Source organism: Cyanistes caeruleus, chromosome 2, assembly GCF_971803275.1.
Source record: "Cyanistes caeruleus chromosome 2, bCyaCae1.hap1.1, whole genome shotgun sequence".
In the NCBI taxonomy this organism is placed as follows: Eukaryota; Metazoa; Chordata; class Aves; order Passeriformes; family Paridae; genus Cyanistes; species Cyanistes caeruleus.
Window position 1 is genome coordinate 41318069 of NC_141702.1, and position 19364 is coordinate 41337432.

Genomic DNA, 19364 nt, shown 5'->3' on the forward strand with positions numbered 1-19364 from the left:
TGAAGCAGACAAGTGTACACATTTTAATCTTTGAAGAATTGTCTGCTGGTTAGAAATTAATCTGATATTCAGATGACCCAGGACCACTTCAACACACCCTCTGCAGTCAGTCTTTATGCCCTTCAAGTGTACACTGAAGACAAGATAGAAAATTAAACACAAGCATTTCTTAGTTTTTAGTGCAGATGTGCAAAAAGACGAATCCTTAACTTAGGTTCCTGAGTCCCCTGTTCAATGCAAGTAAGAATGAAGCATTACATATGGGGATTCACATTAGTTATTAGTTGGATACTATCCTACCCACAGAATTGTTCTATCTCTCTCTCTCTTTCACAGGATCTGTGCTATTTATCCAAAACAAAAGAGAAACAGAAATGGAAAAAGTATTGAGTAAGGCTCACAGCATTAAAACATAAAAAGAATTAAATGTTTCAAAATTAATAAGCAAGAAGTTTCTTAGACTATTTCACCAGTGTTTATTTGTTTATTGCTATATTGTTTACTAGTAACAAAAGTTAAACTGTCAATAATTCTACATAGGTGCAGTTGTCTAGTTTTAAGAACAGAAATGGAAGAGACAGTGAAATTGCAAAACCAAAGTACATAGTAAAAATGCAATTACTAATTCAGTTTTGAAGATTCTATATAGGACGTTATCTACAACTCACTCTGCACAGAATGCATTTGTTACTAGGCAACCATCTAGTTAAGTAATTTTATTAGTTTTACTCTGCATCCAATGAACCCTGAAAATACTGTGATCTCAGTCCTCCATTTAGAATATATTTAAAAATCTAGAGGTACTGCAAAAATGTAACCATGCAGAAACCACTATCAGAAGCCATATTATTCTCCCTCGGCTAAATATTAAGTATGCATTACTTTGTCTTAAGAAATGACATTTTGTATATATCCGTTAGGAGATTTCTATACCTGGCACGGTGTCAGTTTTTCCTGACAAAATGCCTTTTCATGCTATGCTTATTGTTTTGCTCCCAAACTAAGAAACAAAAATACCTCTGAACCTTTCTACAAATTAGTTTCACTGCTTTACCATAATATGAAAGACCACAAAATGTATGACGAACACTATTACATTTTAAACTCCACAGGTGTATCACTAAAATGGAAAAACAGTCACCAACCAATAATAAAAAACGAGATGCAGAATGACTTCCTGACATCCTTTCTATGCACAGTAAGATAAAAGCTCCTGAAGATTAATTCAAATGCCTGATACATAACATTTTCCAAACAATGGAGATTAGATTTTGTACTTTAAAAAGTAGTTTTAAAAAAGTAATTTTTACACAACTACAAGGTTGTGCAAAAGATCATAAGACAGACCTAGACTCATGGAAGACTCATTAGACATATGGCTGCACAACATACTGCCTAAAAATAACATCACAGAGTAGCAAGAAAACATGTATTAAATTTATCACAAGCTGATGAACTGACAGATTTTAAAAGAATGTATAATTGAAAAACAGCCATTAAAAAGGGATTCCTCTAATTGCTTTCTAAGCCTAACTCTAGTCAATAATTTTATTGATGATATGCAGTACAAAACAACTGGTGATTGGCAGAATTAATATAACTGATGTATGTGTCAGCCATACAGACACATCTAGGTTGATAGCCCCATTCAAACTAAATTTCTTTTCACTTAGCTCATTCTATAACAGGCCACAGCTGCAAAATGGGACACTATTCTCAGGCAGCATTCTATTGAGTGAGCAATGAGTTGATACTGCAGCAATTATAAAGAGGTTTGTTTGAGGATTTACCTGAATGCAAGCTCTGAAGATGTGTTAGCAAATCAAGTACATGCAGTTCGTAAAGGTCTAAAGGGGATAGGACTGCATAATTGAAGGGAATCACTCTACCTCTGTATCCACCAGGACCAAAGTAACACAACAATTCTATCTATATCCAGTTTGCTGAAATGCTTTACAAATACAATCATGAATATAGGAAAATCCAGTGAAAAAATGCCCCACAACACTATCATTTGAAATGGAAAACTTATTGCAGAAGGCTTCAGTAACCTTGTTTTGCTTGTCCTTTAATAAAAGATGCTGAGTAACTTGATTGTTTATATAAGGAATATCAAAGAGAAAAAAGACTAATAGAAGTCACTCAAGATGAGAACTGAAGAACCAAATGAAATGCCAGTGTCATTTGAGTCCCAAAAGACCCATATAGGAACTACAGTGGGCTATTGTTTGACACAAGACAAACAGATCTAAGCAGCTGGTTCTGTGTCATTATCTATCAGTCTTGACTGTTTTTTTTTAAACTGATCAAACTATCAAAATCAAGAATGGGATTCCAAGCACTTAAAAATTCCTAATTTGATAACGACTAGACATTTGGCTTTGGGTGAGAAACATCTGAACTTGTTCGCCAATGATCTCTATTAAGAGTAAAAGAGGGAACAAAGGAGACAGAAAAAAAAGAAATGGTAGAGGAAATAATAAGGCACTACAGATATTGAAAATGCAAAGAAAGGGAAAAGAAAACAACATTACAGCTGACAGGAAAAGCTCCTTAAATAAGGTAGCATGAGGAAAGAAAACTCAGAAAGGAAACATGAGAATTTCCAGGGGAAACATCTCGTGGTCATTGCAGCCAAAGCTGCCTTTGATCTTCACTTCCCCAACAGGCCCCTCCTTTCTTGATGAGTAAAAGGTACAGCACAGCACCTCTCCTTGTTGAGCCTGGAGGAGACATTTCTCATCAATGTATTCCAGGAATCTCCTGAATTCCTTGTACTGCTGTGTTATCCCACCTATAGTAACTTTGTTGATCTAATACAAGAACATAAAGCAACTGAAACTTAAACTTGAAGAATGAGACAGTGCTGAGAACAATATTTGTACATCTAAGATGGAAGCTTTGGTATAACAAAATCTGAGAAAGCTTTTAATATGGATTTTCTTTTATTTAATTTATCATTTACATATTGAGAGCTGGTATCAAAACTTGTGTATAACTCAAATATAGTATTCAGTATGCTTTTTTGTGAAAAAATACCCATAAGCAGCAAGGAAGTCATCAAAATCTCTGAATAATTATAACAAAATACTTTGGTGGCCTGTAAAAACCATCATTTTTTTTTCTTTCAAGCTAATAACCTTAGTATATTACAGTAGTGTGGAAAGTTTTATTAAAAAGTTTAAGCATTTCAGTTTTACATCTGCATTATGCTCTGGACTAAAACTTTAAACATCAAAGCTATAAATTGGATTCAAATAAGTTGTTTGATGTTATACCTACAGTATATAACAGAGCTCAGAGCAATTTCCCCACCAAAATGTTTAGCAAAGTCAATTTCAATCACTTGCAAAAACATTCTTTAAATCTGAAAAGTGCAAACATGCACAAATATGCCCTTCATTCTGCTATGAGTAAAACTGTCAGCAATTCCAATATATATGCTCCTTCCAGGTTTAAATAAAACCTAATTCTAAAAAATGCCATGAGTTAAAATGAGCGTGTTAAAGTCTTACAGTAAGTGGTGTGACTCAGTGTTCATCTGGGGGAAAGTACATCAATCATTCAAGTATTTTGAGGTACAAATTAGGACAAACCTGCTAATGCATCAGGATATTCCTGCTTTAAGAATGCATTTGGATAGCTGTATTTTCACCTCATATCAATACTGATCTCAAAACATTCTTTTCTGGCACAGTTGTAGGCCCAAGAATCTAGCTGAATACTAATTCTTAAAAAGACAAAGAAAACCCCCAATCCACTGTCTTTTTTTTCTGCTGTACACCATCTAAACAAAACACTCCTCATACCTCCAACAGAACAAGAGAAAGATGCTTTTTCTGTAAGATAGGATAACAAACCCTGCAAAAGGTAAAAGGCACTACACTACTACATCCTGACCTGCACAGGAATCATGACATTGTCTTATATACAAGCTAGGGAAGTGTGATCCAGATGGAAATACAGGTACATGCATTATTGGAGTTGTTATTAGTGATTTATGGGAAAGGCTGAAGTAGTATTCAAAGGAATTTATCGCACTTCTGTTCTAGAAGTGATACAAGAAATGACTGTTCCAGGTCAGATCAAAAATTATACTAGAGTGCACTGTCTCCTGCAGGAGCCAAAAGCGACAGTACAGAAAGTGGGAAAATGTCAATGATATTTACCAGAATAGATCTCAGTTACTACAGCCTCCAGTTTGACCTAGTGACTACTGCTCTGCAATAGATTTTTGTTTAAATTACTTGTCCTTCTACTACAAATTAAGAAAAAATAGTCAATATTTTGGATGTCTTAAACAGTATACAAATCAGGTAATTGATTTCAGCAATTACTGCAGTGCTGTAATTGACATAAGGATATTTCAGATTAATATTGTCCATTGAGGTTTCTTTTTGTTTTTCAAGAAATGAACAATTCTTCTTGCTTTCTGTGTGCATGAATACTGAACAAGTATGATATTTCTATAGATACCAATGAAAAGTGAGTTCTATAACTACTTTCAGAAATCCTGGAGAGGAGATTGAAATCATTGAAGACAGAAGGACATTCTCCAGGGAGTGGCTGAATATCCTGGCTGTTTTTGTGCTCCAGGGACATTTATGAATTTGTATCAAAATACATAAAATGGAATTATGGGCAAGGAACAAAACCAAGGAAATGCAACAATATTTTTTTTTTTCTCACAAAGTAATATTAAAACGTTAGATGTGATTTTTTTTTTAACACTTTGAGCAACTATAACAGTATTTTCACTAAACTCCAGGGAAATTCTCCTGAAATCAGAAACATTATGTTGTCTCTTTTTATTGACTGCGTAAAAGTTCCAGTAACTTCACAGTTGTGGATGTATACTGCAAACTTCATAGAACTATGCCTGCAAGCTCAGATGCTGTAGTATAACATTTCAGTGTAATTTTAAAAAGTAATCCTCTTATTATTTGTTTTCATATTAAAAAACCAAAGCAATTGTACAAAACATCTTCTGTTTCTTTGTCCCCAGGCTCTCTGGGAGGCTTGCAATTTGAAATATTTTTCTCAGAAATTGTTTTCTACAGTAGAATTCTAAAAAATTTTACAATTAATTTTGCTTTCTTTTTAACTGTGTTTTTTTTTTAGTCTACCTTTATACTGTAAATTTCCCTCTCCTAAGCTACCTACTTGTAAAGATACATGTGGGTCTCCATTTCTGCCCTTCTTATCAAATTAGAATAAATAAAGGGGTGAGATGGTCAGTTTCAAGATTTGTGTATTGTTTTATTTCCCAACAGTTTCACTTAAGGAAGTGTTACAACTTGGTAGCTTCAGGTCCAGATGAATTCCAACTTGCTAGGTAAAACAAACCTTGAAATCCTAGGAGACTGAAATACTCTTTCTTAGAAGAGCAATTTTTTAAATGAATGCCAAAGCAAGTTACTCCTATATTACAATAAATTCACTAAAGATAGGATTCAGTACCCAAAACATAATTGCCTCAGATTTTATATTCCTTAAGTTACCGGCGCAAGCTTGACAGACACAAAAGGGAAGGATCTATGGAGATTTGTGTCCAAGCAAAGCAGAAATGGAATGCCAAGCTGAGTAATGCAGGACAGATAAAATGTCTTTCAACACCTATTCTGGACAGCTGAAGCCTATCTTACAAGTCTCACAAAATTTCACAGTAAGAAATGAATAAGTCTTGCAATCTGACATGAAGAAAATTATTATCATAGTCACTACTAAAACCTGAGGTGCTTTACTGTAACGACACCTAAGGAAAACAAGGTTACCAAAACCATTTAGGAAAGAAAATACAACATCAAACAGCTAAAGTTTAGTGCCTTTGAGGTAGTCTAAACTTAGCTGCTTCTAAAGAATTGTTACTTCTATTGTTCTATTGTTATACAGGAACTTTACACTTTCCATACTGGATTAGTGCAGACATCCATTTCATTCTTAGCAGAGTTGGAATCAGATGATTCAAAAGCCTTAAGAAGGTTAGTGTAGCCTTATCAAGAAAAAAAATGTATCTTAAAAGCTAAAGGCTTTAAACATTTAACATGCTACAAATAGAGACATAAAAATAACTGTTTCATTTTAATTTGTTACAATTTACTTGTGGATAGAGTTTTGCTCTTCATGACAGAAAAAAAAAATAAAAAAAATAAAAAAAACTGCACTCCATCCTCCCTCTTCCCATTATTTATTTATACTAAATCCTTCCTTTTTATTCATCCCCAAATTCCCTTTTTTAGTTTACTTGTAAAAGCACATCTCACCATTGAGACCAATCTTATTTATTGCCTAACTCTGAATTCTTTTGTGCAAAATTCAAGAAAAAAATCCCTTTTCTCCTTTTTTTTTCCATTTCAAATCTTTGTTTTTAGACAGTACCACTAAATCATGGGGAAAAACAAAAGACCATTTATGCTAGACTAAAAATTATGTCGTATTTTTCTAGCCATGCTGAAAGTTTTACCTAGATTTAAGACACTACTCTTAATTAAAACAAAAAAGAAATTCTCCTAGGAAAACTGCTAATTGAAAATGAGCATTCCTGGCAAGAAAATAATTTCAATTTTGGTTGTGTTAAAACATTACCCTGATTATTATTTGCTTAAAAATGTTTAATTTTCCAGTCATTTGTACAGTAGAATAAATTAGGTCAATAAATGATAACTAAGGAAACAGCATTGTAATAAAGTATGGATCTTAGGAATCTGATAGTTGGAAGCTAGAAGACAAAAACATTTCTGCACTCGTAATACGTAGGTTTAAAACAGAACAGCTGTAAAATAGATTGTAAACTGCCTAAACATTTCTATTTAATTGTCTAAGCATGTTAACCTTTACAGTGATATCTATCTATTCTTGACCAAAACAAAATTATTTTGAAGATTTTTTTCTCTCTTACCTGTCGTAAAGTACGTGCTACTATACTTTCGAGTACTGGTCCTCTGTCTTCATGCAGTAGATGAACTTCATCAAGAATCAAGAGTTTTACCAGCTGAGAGAGGGCTACATCACCAACACTTTTCCTTGTCACTACGTCCCATTTCTCTGGAGTAGTCACAAGCATCTAGTAAAGCAGAAAAAAGAAAAGAAAGAAATATTAAGCATATACAAATGTACTAATATATAGTAATTTAACATATAGCAGGGTAAGTGCAATGTAGAACTCAAAGTTATCTTAAGTTTTACCAACTCTATGTATGAGGCAGACAGCTTGCTGCATCTACATGTGCTGGATGGTCATTAGTAGGATTCAGAATAGAAAACCATATGGAAATATCAACTAATAACTTCAAGATACTGTGCCCCATTTGTACACATTTTCCACATGAAAACATTGAAACAGCTATCCAGAATGAACTACTTATATAATCATTTTATGGGTGTGTTTCACTAAAATCATCTGTGATAAAATATTTCCAACCTCCTTCATAGCACAGTAAACAACTAAGGCCCTCCCCTCATACCTAAGCTTGACCTGATTGTTCCCAGTTCCCTACGAAATGCTTTCTCCTCAAGGCACATGTTCAAGTTGTAAATTTTGATATCTTGATCCTTGAACCAGTAACACAGATTGAACAACATCCACCAGTCCTGGACATGGTAACTTCCAAACTTCATTGCTTCACATAGATATGTCAGGCCATTTCTCCAGCCTGTCAATGTCCCTCTACATAACAGCACAATCCTCTGGTGTGTCAGCCTCTCCTCACTGTCTGCTCAGTCAACCCATACCTCAACACACTTCTTTATGAGGATCTTACAGAAAACGCTATCAAAGGCTTTACCAAAATCTAGGTAGACAATATCCACTGCTTTACTCACATCTACTTGGCCAGCTATTTCTTGCTGGAAATTTATCAAGCTGGCCAAGCATGACTTTCTCTTGCTGAATCCAAGCACACTACTCATGATAGGATTTTCTTGTCTTTCATGTGTCTGGAAACTGTTTTAGGATTAGCTGTTCCATCACCTTCCCATATGAGGCTGACCAGCCAGGCATTCTACAGATCCTACTTCTTGCCCTTGTTGAAGACAGGAGTGACATTTGCCTTTCTCCAGTCTTTGGCCACTTCTCCCAGTTATAATGGCTGATCAACGATTATCAAGAGTGACAGTGCAATGACAGGAGCCAGCTTACTCAGCACTTGTGGATGCAAATTAATCAGATTATGGACTAGTGTGTCCCCTGTTCTCTTAAGACCTGATCTTCTTCCACCAAGGGTACACTTTAATTGCTCCACACTTTCCCCCAGCTGCTGGAACTTGGGATTCATGAACACCAGCCTTGCTACTAAAGTCTGAGGCAGAGGCATTCATTACCTCACTATTCTATGTCCTGTGCCATTCACAGGGCCCCTGTCTCGTTCAGCAAAAGGGCCCAGATTGTCCTTAGTCTTTCTTTCATTGCCTATCTTGTTTTCTTTGATATTCCTGAGCAGATTCAATTCTGTCTGGACTGCAGCCTTCCTAATGTCAATCCTGGATGGTCAGACAATGTCCTTGTATTCCTCCCAGACTGCATGTCCTTGCTCCCACACTCTGTATCCATGCTTCTTTTTTGTGTATGACATGGAGCAACTCGTTTGTTCATGTGGGCCAAGTTCCTATTCATTCATTTTTGCCCAAGCTCCTATTCACTGGGATGGACCATTCTTGAACTTGGAAGAATATTAACCAGCTTTCTTGGTTTCTTGAATTCTCTCTTCCCTCCAGGACCTTATCACATGGGAATTTTCCAAGCAGGTCTCTGAAGTGGCCAAACTCTGCTTTCCTGAAGTCCTGGGTTGTGAGCTGCCTTTCTGATCTATTCCTCGTCAGGATGCTGAACTTCAACATCTCATTGTTGCTATGGTAAAGTCTGTCTTCCATCTTGACACTTCAGACAAGTTCCTCCTTGTCTATGAGGTACAGTAAAGCACCTCTCCTCTAAGTCCTATCCTACAGAGGATAGATGATGAAATTCTCATCAGCACACTCCAGAACCCTTCTGGATTGCTTGTGCCGATGTTTCTTTCAAAATATGAAAAAAAAAAAAAATCTTTCTTACAAAACACATCTTTACATTTTATTCTCTTGGTCTTGTCCACAAGATATATTCTGATAGTATTTATTCTCCTCAAAAAAATATTTTTCCCTGCACTGTCACACAGTATTGTTCCAGTCCAATTATTTTACCAGCAGAATATATCAGTCTTTACTAATTACCAAGAGCTACTCCTGAAGACTCTTTGTGATATTACAGAAAAAGGATGTTAATTTCCTGCAACATTTAAAGCTTTACACATAAAAGACTCACTGAGTCACTGTTATCTCAGGGAGTGGTGGTATCTGGGGGGTTTTTTCATGGTTTGTTTAAATATTACTGGGTGCATTTTGTTAGCAAATAGGGATTTTTCAAATGCTTGTACAAAATAGTAGGTGTAAAAATGTATGCCCATAATTTATGAACTGAAATGTAACACTACTACAGATGCAGCTGTTAGCACTTTAAAATGAGCCATATCAACCACAAAATATTAGCAGCTGTACTTCCACAGAACATTAATTAGCAAACAGTGAGGAAATATATTTAGCAATGCATATTAAGGCTTTAAGGTGTGAAATACTACAAATGCAAACTACTTAGCTAATTTGCTAAATCTAAATTGACAACATTCAGATCACAGCTTTTTTTTCTAATGTCAGTCATGTTATCAGGATATATATTTAATATTGTATCATTAATTCTTCTGTTTCTAAGTGATGACTAAATATCTGTTATAATGGTGTTTTACTTTGATCTTATTTTAAAATAGCAATGTATGTAAAGAAATGACCTGAATTAAAAGCCATACTAAATGAGACAGTATTTTAAGTAAGAAAAGGGATCTCCAGAGAATGTTTTGCTAGAGAATATTACACTTATTTTTCAGATAGAAATTACAGTTGGGGAAAAAAAATTCTCAAAAACTCCACTCAAACAGATCAGCTTTGTAGTTGCAAATTATAAATTGAATTCAAATATATAAAATATTATTTAAAAAAATCTGCTAAAAGAAATTGCTATCAGCAAAGACTAACAAAGATGTTTTTTTTCAATCAAAATAATACATCAAACAGCATTATGAGTCATCTCATTAGTTTTAAATGCAGTAGTGGCGTTTCTTTTTACAATTAATTTTCAGAAACAATATGTTTTATCCTTTAAGTTTTAAAATCAAAACTCATATTCAGGAAAAGGATTCAGCTTGTTGTTTGGGGGCAAGAGAAGGATATAGAAATCAAATATTTAAAAACATTTTTAATATTTTCTCCTTTTACATGGACGTGAGTTCTCAGCACACTGAGAAGTGTGCTCATTTATATTGCAATTTCACCACTTCACCTCTTTCAGGATTGAAATAGCTAGAAAATAAAGTGTCACATTTGTTTAATGAACTGCAACTCATGCAAGATATTTCAATCTGGTTTTTGTATTAGGATATGGCTGAATAGAAATGGGTTAACTGTCAATATTTTTACTGTCAAGTTAAATTTCTCTGCACACACATACTTCTCTTTTCCCAATGTTTTTTTGATTATCATTTGTTATTCCACACTGACTTGTTGTGTTAGGGAAACATGGGCTTTTCACAAAATATTCTCTCTTATGTGAGCATTTCCACTCAATTTCACTACTACACCAAAGGAGTTACCTGTTTAAAAGAAATAATCTAAGGATTTCAACTGATAATGACGTCATTTAGCTTTGGGGTTATTTAACATAAATCTAGATGGTTTTACATAATTTTAAGGTAAGAACTCAAACAAAAAAATCAATTATTTCACTTTGAAAAAATATGTCAAAAGGGACAAGACTCGCTGATAACTTCAACATCAGTTTACAAAATTCCAAGAGGCAGTGAAAATGCATTTTTCTATAATTTCATGACTAACTTGCTAATTATTTTGTCAGGTTCTCTTCAGTCCCCTTTGAAGCCAGATTTCGTGGTAAAAGGAACTTATATTTTCACCACAGTTTCAGAAGATCAACATGTTGAAAATGCTGGGTTTGTTGTTGTTTGGGGGTTTTCTTAATCTGAAAAGGCCTATTGTCTTACTAAAATCAAATTTCTAAATTTTCTTACTAAAAACCATTCATTTCTACTGATCCAACATTCATTTCTAGCAGTTGGCACAGCCTCAAAGATTTATGTTTTCAATAGGTTACTCTCAATCCTTTGAATTTCTTTGCTACTTTTAAGTTCTCTCGAACACATTTTGCCCATGACTAGTATCTATTTTCTGCTTGAATAATTAGGGCACACACTCTGAGCCTAGAAAAACTGATATGATAATCCCCTCAAATTTACACTCCCACAAGTCAAAACCACCACAAATATGAGAATATTTCAGAAGAAATTACATAAAAAACTTAGTTATAATATGCAATACTACAAAATTCACTGCTTTTAAGTTCTTCAAGACCATTTTTGAGAACAGTTTTTCTGTCTTTAGTCACTTTAGCTTTCTTCTGTCACTCATCTGACCTGTTGTACCTTTCATAAACACAAAAATAAATCAAAACTCAGACACACTACCTCACCCCCAGCTTCCTGACTACTATAATTGCCATAAAATAATCAGAAAAGACATGGATCACTCTTCCTTTGTGCCAGATATCATCAAACCAGGTATAAAGTACTGGTTGACTCAGATCTCAGCTTAAACATCAGCTAGGATGATAGGAAAAAGCCCCATGACCAGTGCTTGAGGATGTTGTGTTTCAATATGTGGTTACACAGATTAACATTACATTAACATATAACAGAAAAAGTAGAAAAGTACCTTGTACTGAGACTTGGTATTCTGAGTATCAGCACCATTCCAAAAATAAGCCTGTATGCTGTCATACTGAAAACAGCAGCAGCAGTACACTGCCTTTACTTTGCACTAGATGTAAATATGGGTTCCTTTATTATATCAAAATAGTGAAAACATAGAATAGAATGGTACACACACACTTTCAAACATTTGACATGTAAGTTTGAATGCATATTATTATACATGTTGAGTATTAGAATCTGTCATTCCCTCTAGAAAGAAACTGTAGTATAAACTCAAGATTATAATGAACAAATCCAGAGGCCTTTGCATCAGGGAAATATTGTGGATGTCAAATGATCACAATAATAAAGGTTGTATGTATGGAAAGTTTCCAAAATAAAATTATCTTCCCAAAGCTGTATCAAGATCCAGAAACATGCCATAACCATATGTCATCTCACAGCTGCAGCACAATAGAGATATTTTCATATTTAACATACCTATATAAAAGCACTATTTCCTCTTCGAAACCATCAGAATTATGATAAATAAACAGAAAATATTTCATTTATTTTATATTTCTCTGTGAAATTCACAATATTGCTTCCCAAAGCATGGATTAAATCTTCAAGAAATACACGTTTCTACTGTAATTTCATCCTATATTTGCTTTGTCCTCTTAACAGCCACTTCTTTTTCATTTTGCATTAACATTTCTTTGTACCTTTCCCACTCTCTATTAAGTAACTCTCAATATAACAGTATCCTTAGGAAAGAAAAAAGAACATTGAATCTTATTATACAAAAAAACCACTCTGCTGCCTTTAGCTATGCAAGCATCTGTTCTCTAAAGGCTTCCTCCTGTGCTCCTCCTGCTCAGTGACCAAGGATGCTGGAGTTACTCACTTTGTTATTATCACAAAAAAAAAATCTCATTGAAGACATGACAGCCAAAACTAACGGGTGGCAAAGAGACGAAACAGCTAAAATATAACCAGGAATAAACTGAAATATTTATTACACACTAGAAAATGCCTGTTAGGTATTTCAGAAATTTGCCTTTTAACAACACAAAACAATGATTAGATACAACTGGAAAGAAGTTCATCATTTGCAGATTAGGAGGAATTCTCTTCCTAAAATTAAATGTGAGGAAATCAAGCATCATTCGAAATAGGGGAATTCAGTAAACTTTCAAACAGAAATGTATTCTGAAGTGTCTCAATGATGCTAGAGAACAAACAATTTTAAAGCCCAATTCATCAGTATATACAGTTAAAGAAAAAATCATAGCATATGTACAAAATACAAGCCCTAAATATCTAATAGCTTTGGAAGGCATGGAACCAGCCCCTTTCCAGGTTTGCCTGCAGTAAATTTGTCTCCACCACAGTGATTCACCACAAATGGATAGCAATAAAGAATTCTAGCCACTGCTGCTTTATTGTTACTATTCAAAGAAGCTTTCTCAAAGATCTACTTCTGTCGATTTCTATTAGTAGAACTTCCTTGTCTTTATTGTTTTCACCTTGCTATTAGTCTTCTCTGTGCTCCTGTTCCTTTACACACATCTACAACTTCCCCATACCTCATCCTAGAGGGAGCTTTGCTCAGTCACAGCCAGCACTCCTCATCTTCTGACAGCTTTTTGGCAAGGGGGCATGGGCAACCTACACAGTTTACTCAATTCATGCTGTAGCTATTTAACTTGGTGGTTTGTTCTGGCTGGAAACTCAGTGCAAGATCTTAACTTCTGCAAAAATGGAGACACGTAAAGCTGCACACAACTACACACATCCACCCAGAGCAGACACTCATTGGAATGCAGCATATTCTGCAATTCTGTAGGCAGAGCTGCTATGCTGGGGCCTCATACGATTTGAAAATATTTCCCTTCTAATAAGTGACACTTTGGAGTTTCTCACAATTTTTAATATTAGATATCGGATATCACACTCCATGAGGAACACATTACCAGTTTGGCACTCTTTGAGGTAAAACTCCATCAAAACACTTTACAAGAGCAGCAACCTACAAGTCATTTTCATAAAGCTGGTTTTATTCCTCATTTCTTTGCACTTTTACACTGTGACTTATTCAAGCATTTAAAAAAACCTCCTGTGAGCTGGAGTTCAGTCAGGGAGTGGAATAAACATATAGAAAGTATAGCAGAGGGTGGCAATTCAAAACAAGAATCTCAGGTAGGAACTAATAAGTGCAAGTATTTTTTTACTCTTCATAGATCAGAAACAACCATCTGATGCTGTGTTTAACAGTTAAAGCATAATTACGTTTCTAGTAAAGCAGATTCTTTACCATACAAAGATATGCAGATGAGCAGTGTGCTCATTTAGTTGAACAGATGATGTTCTAACAAATCTGAACATGTATTTGTGGTCTAAACTAATGTCTATACAAGACCATGTATACACACATACATACACACATGCATACATAAGTATACATACATATATATATATATATATGCACGTCTTAGAAATACTTAATAATAAGACTACACTTACAAGAAGTATTAACATAGAAGACTGAGTTTATCATGCTAGGAAGACTTAGAAAAGAGGTGCATTATATTGATGCATATTAGAAGCAATTTGTAAGTCACCAAACTTAACAACAATTGTCAATAAACAACAGAAATCAACAGCTGTCAGTCAGAACTTAAAATATCTGAAGACCTTTTAACTGAAGCAACATAACTCTGTTCAGCATGTCTTATTTTATAACAAGTCCTAGGTACACACAATGGTTTCTTTCCTTTACAGAACCCAGCTATTCCACCTAATGAAAAGGTAAATGATTGACAATGTATCAGCACATTGACTTAGCAGAGCAAGATATTTACAGCAAATTCTGTTGAATTGATTTTTTTTCAATATTACTTTCTTTGTTGCATACTCAGTTTCATAACTATGACTAACAGATTTAAGTTTGTATGTGAAGATTTAAAATTTTATGCTTTCAGTGCAATCTTGGATGTCCCAGAGATTACAAAATTCATTTAGAAATTCCAGTACTACTTTTAGACCTCAATACAACAGATTCTGACACAGTAAAAATAAACTGAATAAGACAGTGTGACTAGTAATTTCCTTTTGTGGTTAATGTGAAAGCCCTTACCTTAAGTTTTTTTAGTCTTACTGAAAGAATATGGAGTAGTTTTCACGTGGAGTAGTTACATTAATCTGAGATAAAACTAAAGAAAACAATTTATGTTAAAATCACAATAGTTGTACTGAGTAATAGGATATGAGCACCTGCTCGCTGTATTCTTTTTTCCCATGACAAAACAGTCTATTTAAAGTCAGTACAAACCTTATTTTAAAAACCACAGTGAGGAAGAACAGCTTGCATGATTTTGTGAAATACATCTCTTATATTGTAAGATATATAATTAGCTACTCAGACTTCAAGTTTAAATAATGATCTAAATGTTTTAAAGGAGTTTGATCCAAAACATTACCCTCTTTTTGCTGTTAATCAGTTCGCCAATTATAGTTTTACTAACCTTTGATATACTACTGTCAGGTCTGATTGATGCCAAAAGCTCCCTTAATCAAATCTGACAACTTTGAGCAAGTGCCTGTCTCTTGAGACACTGCATCCAGCCTGCTTGTTTTCAAATCTTCCCAGTGTTATTTTGCATCTCCTTCTCCCTTAGCCCTTTTTTATATCTAACAAAGATACAACAAAATAACAACAAAACATGACTGTAGAAAACATTTGTATATGTTTTTATATATCATTATAGCAATACTTGGAATAAGATTGTTTGTTTAAGAATTTGCAAGGGAAAAGTAAGAACAAGGATTTTTTTTTTTTTTAAATTTAAGTTTCTGAGAAATCAAATATTGTTGCTTGTTTGGTGGTTTTGTTTGATAATTGTGGGTTTGTAAGGGTTTTTTTCCCTCTTTCTTTTTTTTCTTTCATAGCTGCAAGGAAAAGGTTTCAAAGCTGTTACTCCTCTGTTCTACAGGGAAACTTTAGGCTCTGGTTGCACAGCTTCAGGAGACAAAGATAAAAGACTACCTCAGCTCCCAGTTTTTTCAATTTATTTATACTGGTATGCTTTTAAGACTCATTGCAGGGCTCCTCCATATCTCATTAACTGTAAATATTAAAAGGTTCAGAATAACTTTTGTTGACATAATGATAACCTTTGATTTATTTATTTATATTTTAAGATTAGCCAGATTTTTTCCCCTGGTTCTGCTCCTGTCAATCCTTACCCCAAGATGTGGATTAACAACCCAACATTATGTGAAAAAGGGCCAAAGGGCAACAGTGACATTTTATTCCAAATATCCTTTTCCACACACCTTTACTCAACGGTTTTATTTTCTATGAGAGATTTGTATGCAAGTGGGAGGAAGTTCGTGTTTTTGTCTACAATCAGGTCTTTTCAAGAATCAATGCAAATCACTGATATGGAAGCATACTAAGTGTAAGATGAAGAAAAAAAGGCCTTGGTTCAGCTGAGATGCTGATATCAAACATAAGTCAATTTCGTGACACCTGTTTACAAAATGAGAACTCAAATGCCAATTCATTTGCTTGCATGCAAATGTGATTTCAGGAAATTTTCCCCTTAAGTTCACACTCCAGAAAAAATTATGCCTGCAATATTAATGATAACCAATGCTGAAGATGATTTTAACAGCAAGATTGTCAGACTTATATTTTCTGGTTACATTAACTAAGAACTAGCATCCCCTTTGGATTTCAGCAGGATTCTTCAAGTACCAAGAGGAAATATAAAGTTTGCTGTTGTAGTGAAAGGATCAATTCACAGAGTTCCACAAGAGTCTATACACCTCAATACCATTGCATATTTTCATGAGTAATCCTAGTAACAGACTACAGATTATACCCAGTAAACATTGCATTGCTATTATGCTGAAAAGAGCTGTAAATGCTTTGGAGGATGGAGTAAGAATTTTAAAATGTCCTAACTTAAAGAACAGATGCATTAATGCACGAGTCAGTCAAGATTCTACACTGAGGACAGGATTTATCTTGCCTATCTTACCTGCTAATTTACAAAATCACCCTCAAAATTAGATGTCTAGGCTCCCTCTAGCTGGTTCATTTCATCCATCTAAGTATCAATCAGCCTTAGAAGTCCTTTCCATATTGTGCTCTCCCTACAAGTCTGTGCCACCAGTTGCCTTACTCTCACATGGCTGAAGCCAAAGTAGATGAATCTGACTCTTAGAGATTATTATACAACAAATGCAGGATGTAAAAAAGCATCAGTAACTACTGCTGGTAAAGCAATAGCTGGACAGCAAAAAGAGAAAGAACAGATCAGTCTGCCCATGAACCAAAAATACTCTGCTAATGCAAAAATTGAAACCTTGGAGCAAAATGCTGCTGTTTGGACATGCTAAATAAACCTTCCACTCTGCTTAGCAGCAGTATGATCTTGGGGCAATACATTATGTTCTGGGCAACTTATTTCAAGAAGTGCAAACCAACTGAGAGTCCAGAAGTGAAAAACTGAGAACGATTAAACATAAATGAAGCATGACCTTTACAAAAAGTTTAAATAAACTGATGCTTAGGCTAAATAAACATGTCTGAACAGAGATAACTACAACTGCAAGAGACTTCAGAAAGCAAATAGTGGTGACTGGGGAAGACAGACATTGAGGTAAGGAAAGTGGTAATAAAATTTGATTAGTATTTAGGTTGAAAATAGGTTTCCATTTAAAAAAAATAAATCTTCTAACAATGAAGATGGGTAAGTTCTGAAGGAGATTTATCAAGAAGTTCAGGAAATCACCATGATCAGGGTGTTGTAAAATGAAATTAGAGCAATATTTATCAATAGTGAAATATATATATTGCATTTGTTTTCTCAGAAGGACAAATTAGATTAATTCTCATACTATTTTTTGTATAGTTTTAAGATCAACTTACAAGGTAAACAAAATCTTAAATGAAAAAACACCTTTCAAATTTTAATTATAGGCAACTTAGGTAACTATGTATAACATATATCCTAGATAATATATTCTACTCTGTATTAGTTATTTGATATGCTACTAATAAATACACTGATAGTATCGCATGTTATAATATAAACTACTAGACACTTCATGATAACAAAATGTTATTTGTTATAATAAGAACAGTTTATGCTAATATTACATATATTCTAATTTTATTGAAAATTAGACTACATTTTATTATAGTTATTGCATATAAAGTAATTCTTCAGTGTCAGAGGTGCTTAAAACTTTTCTTTGATGTAGTATAGAAAAAGCTGTATTCTAAATGCAGTCAAATTTAGCATTATTATCTGCAATATTTGTAAGCATTAATTTTAAATATAATGTCTGAGATTTTTTCCACAAATAAATCACAATAGACAATCTAAGATATTCTATTATGTGTAAAATGACAACTTAGAGGATATAAACTCTCAAATGCTCTGATACTATTTTGTAATTTACTTGTACTTTCAACTGACCAGAGGCAGCTAAATTTGAAAATATTTTAAATCCAGGCGAGGCAAACATTCCCTGAGCAACCTGTCTTCAACTCTGTTCAAATAAGCCATCTTTTTGCAGAGGAATATTCACTCAGCAGGCACAGCTGTTATTCTGCAATTTTTACATCTAAATCAAAGATAATTGAACTTCTGAGTACATTTAAATTGTACTCTGGGAAAAGGGTCTAACTTAATGCATCATTTGCATTAACTATAAAAGACTGCGTTCTCATCCTGTAAAATTTACTGTGCTTAAAAAAGTATTTGGAAGTGCAAAACAGTTACTAAGTAATTTTAAAGATGTGTAGACACCTTTTGCACAGAACCTTTTCAGCTATAAAAGACCATTAAACCAAACAGAAGTAAATCATTCTTCTAAATTCTTCATAGATAAAATATTAATGGTAATAGAGACTCCTGAAAATTACTTTCCTCCACATTTACTGAAGATCCTAAGTGACAAAAAAGCCTGAGACAAAACCTATAATATTTTATTGGGTATTTTTAATAAGTTCATTAGTTAATCATATGTAGATGAGCAGTTAGTTCATACCACAAAGTACTTCAATTTCAGATTCTCTGATATTAGTTTAAGAACTTAAATTGAGGCATTCTTTATTGTTACTTATTGAGATTCATTGTACTTCACAATTTAACTTTCAGACAATGTATTTTAAGGATTTTTAGTCTTAATTTTACATAGAAAAATATGAAAAGAAAAATGCTTATTAGCATTTCATCACTAGAGAAGAAAATCTGAACTTTTTGTGACAAAATGTCATCTTTAATGATTACACGGGAACATTTTAACAGGCAAAATAGTGTGTAAAATATTCCTTGCTCATCTTTAATTGATAAATGCAGTAAATATCAGATAGGCAATTCCATCAGAATAGACTAATTTTGATTTTCACAGAATTATGCCAAGGATAAGGTTGGAAGTCACATCTGGAGATCTACCAATCCAATCCACTGCTCAAATCAGGGTCACCTAGAGGAGTATTGCATACAGACATGTATGCAATATCTCTCAGGTGATACTCAAAGTCTTTGAAGACTCCAGAGT

At 34.0% G+C, this 19364-nt stretch overlaps 1 protein-coding gene across 7 annotated transcripts in view; it reads right to left on the reverse strand.

Moving 5' to 3' along the window:
* ASCC3 (activating signal cointegrator 1 complex subunit 3) overlaps positions 1-19364 on the reverse strand; it is a 252280-nt gene that overhangs the window by 151152 nt on the left and 81764 nt on the right. For all 7 annotated transcript variants that reach the window (XM_086876632.1, XM_086876631.1, XM_086876634.1 and 4 more), the window contains one exon: positions 6899-7063. In XM_086876632.1, the coding sequence (XP_086732758.1) occupies positions 6899-7063 (165 nt within the window). The remainder of the gene's footprint in view (positions 1-6898; positions 7064-19364) is intronic.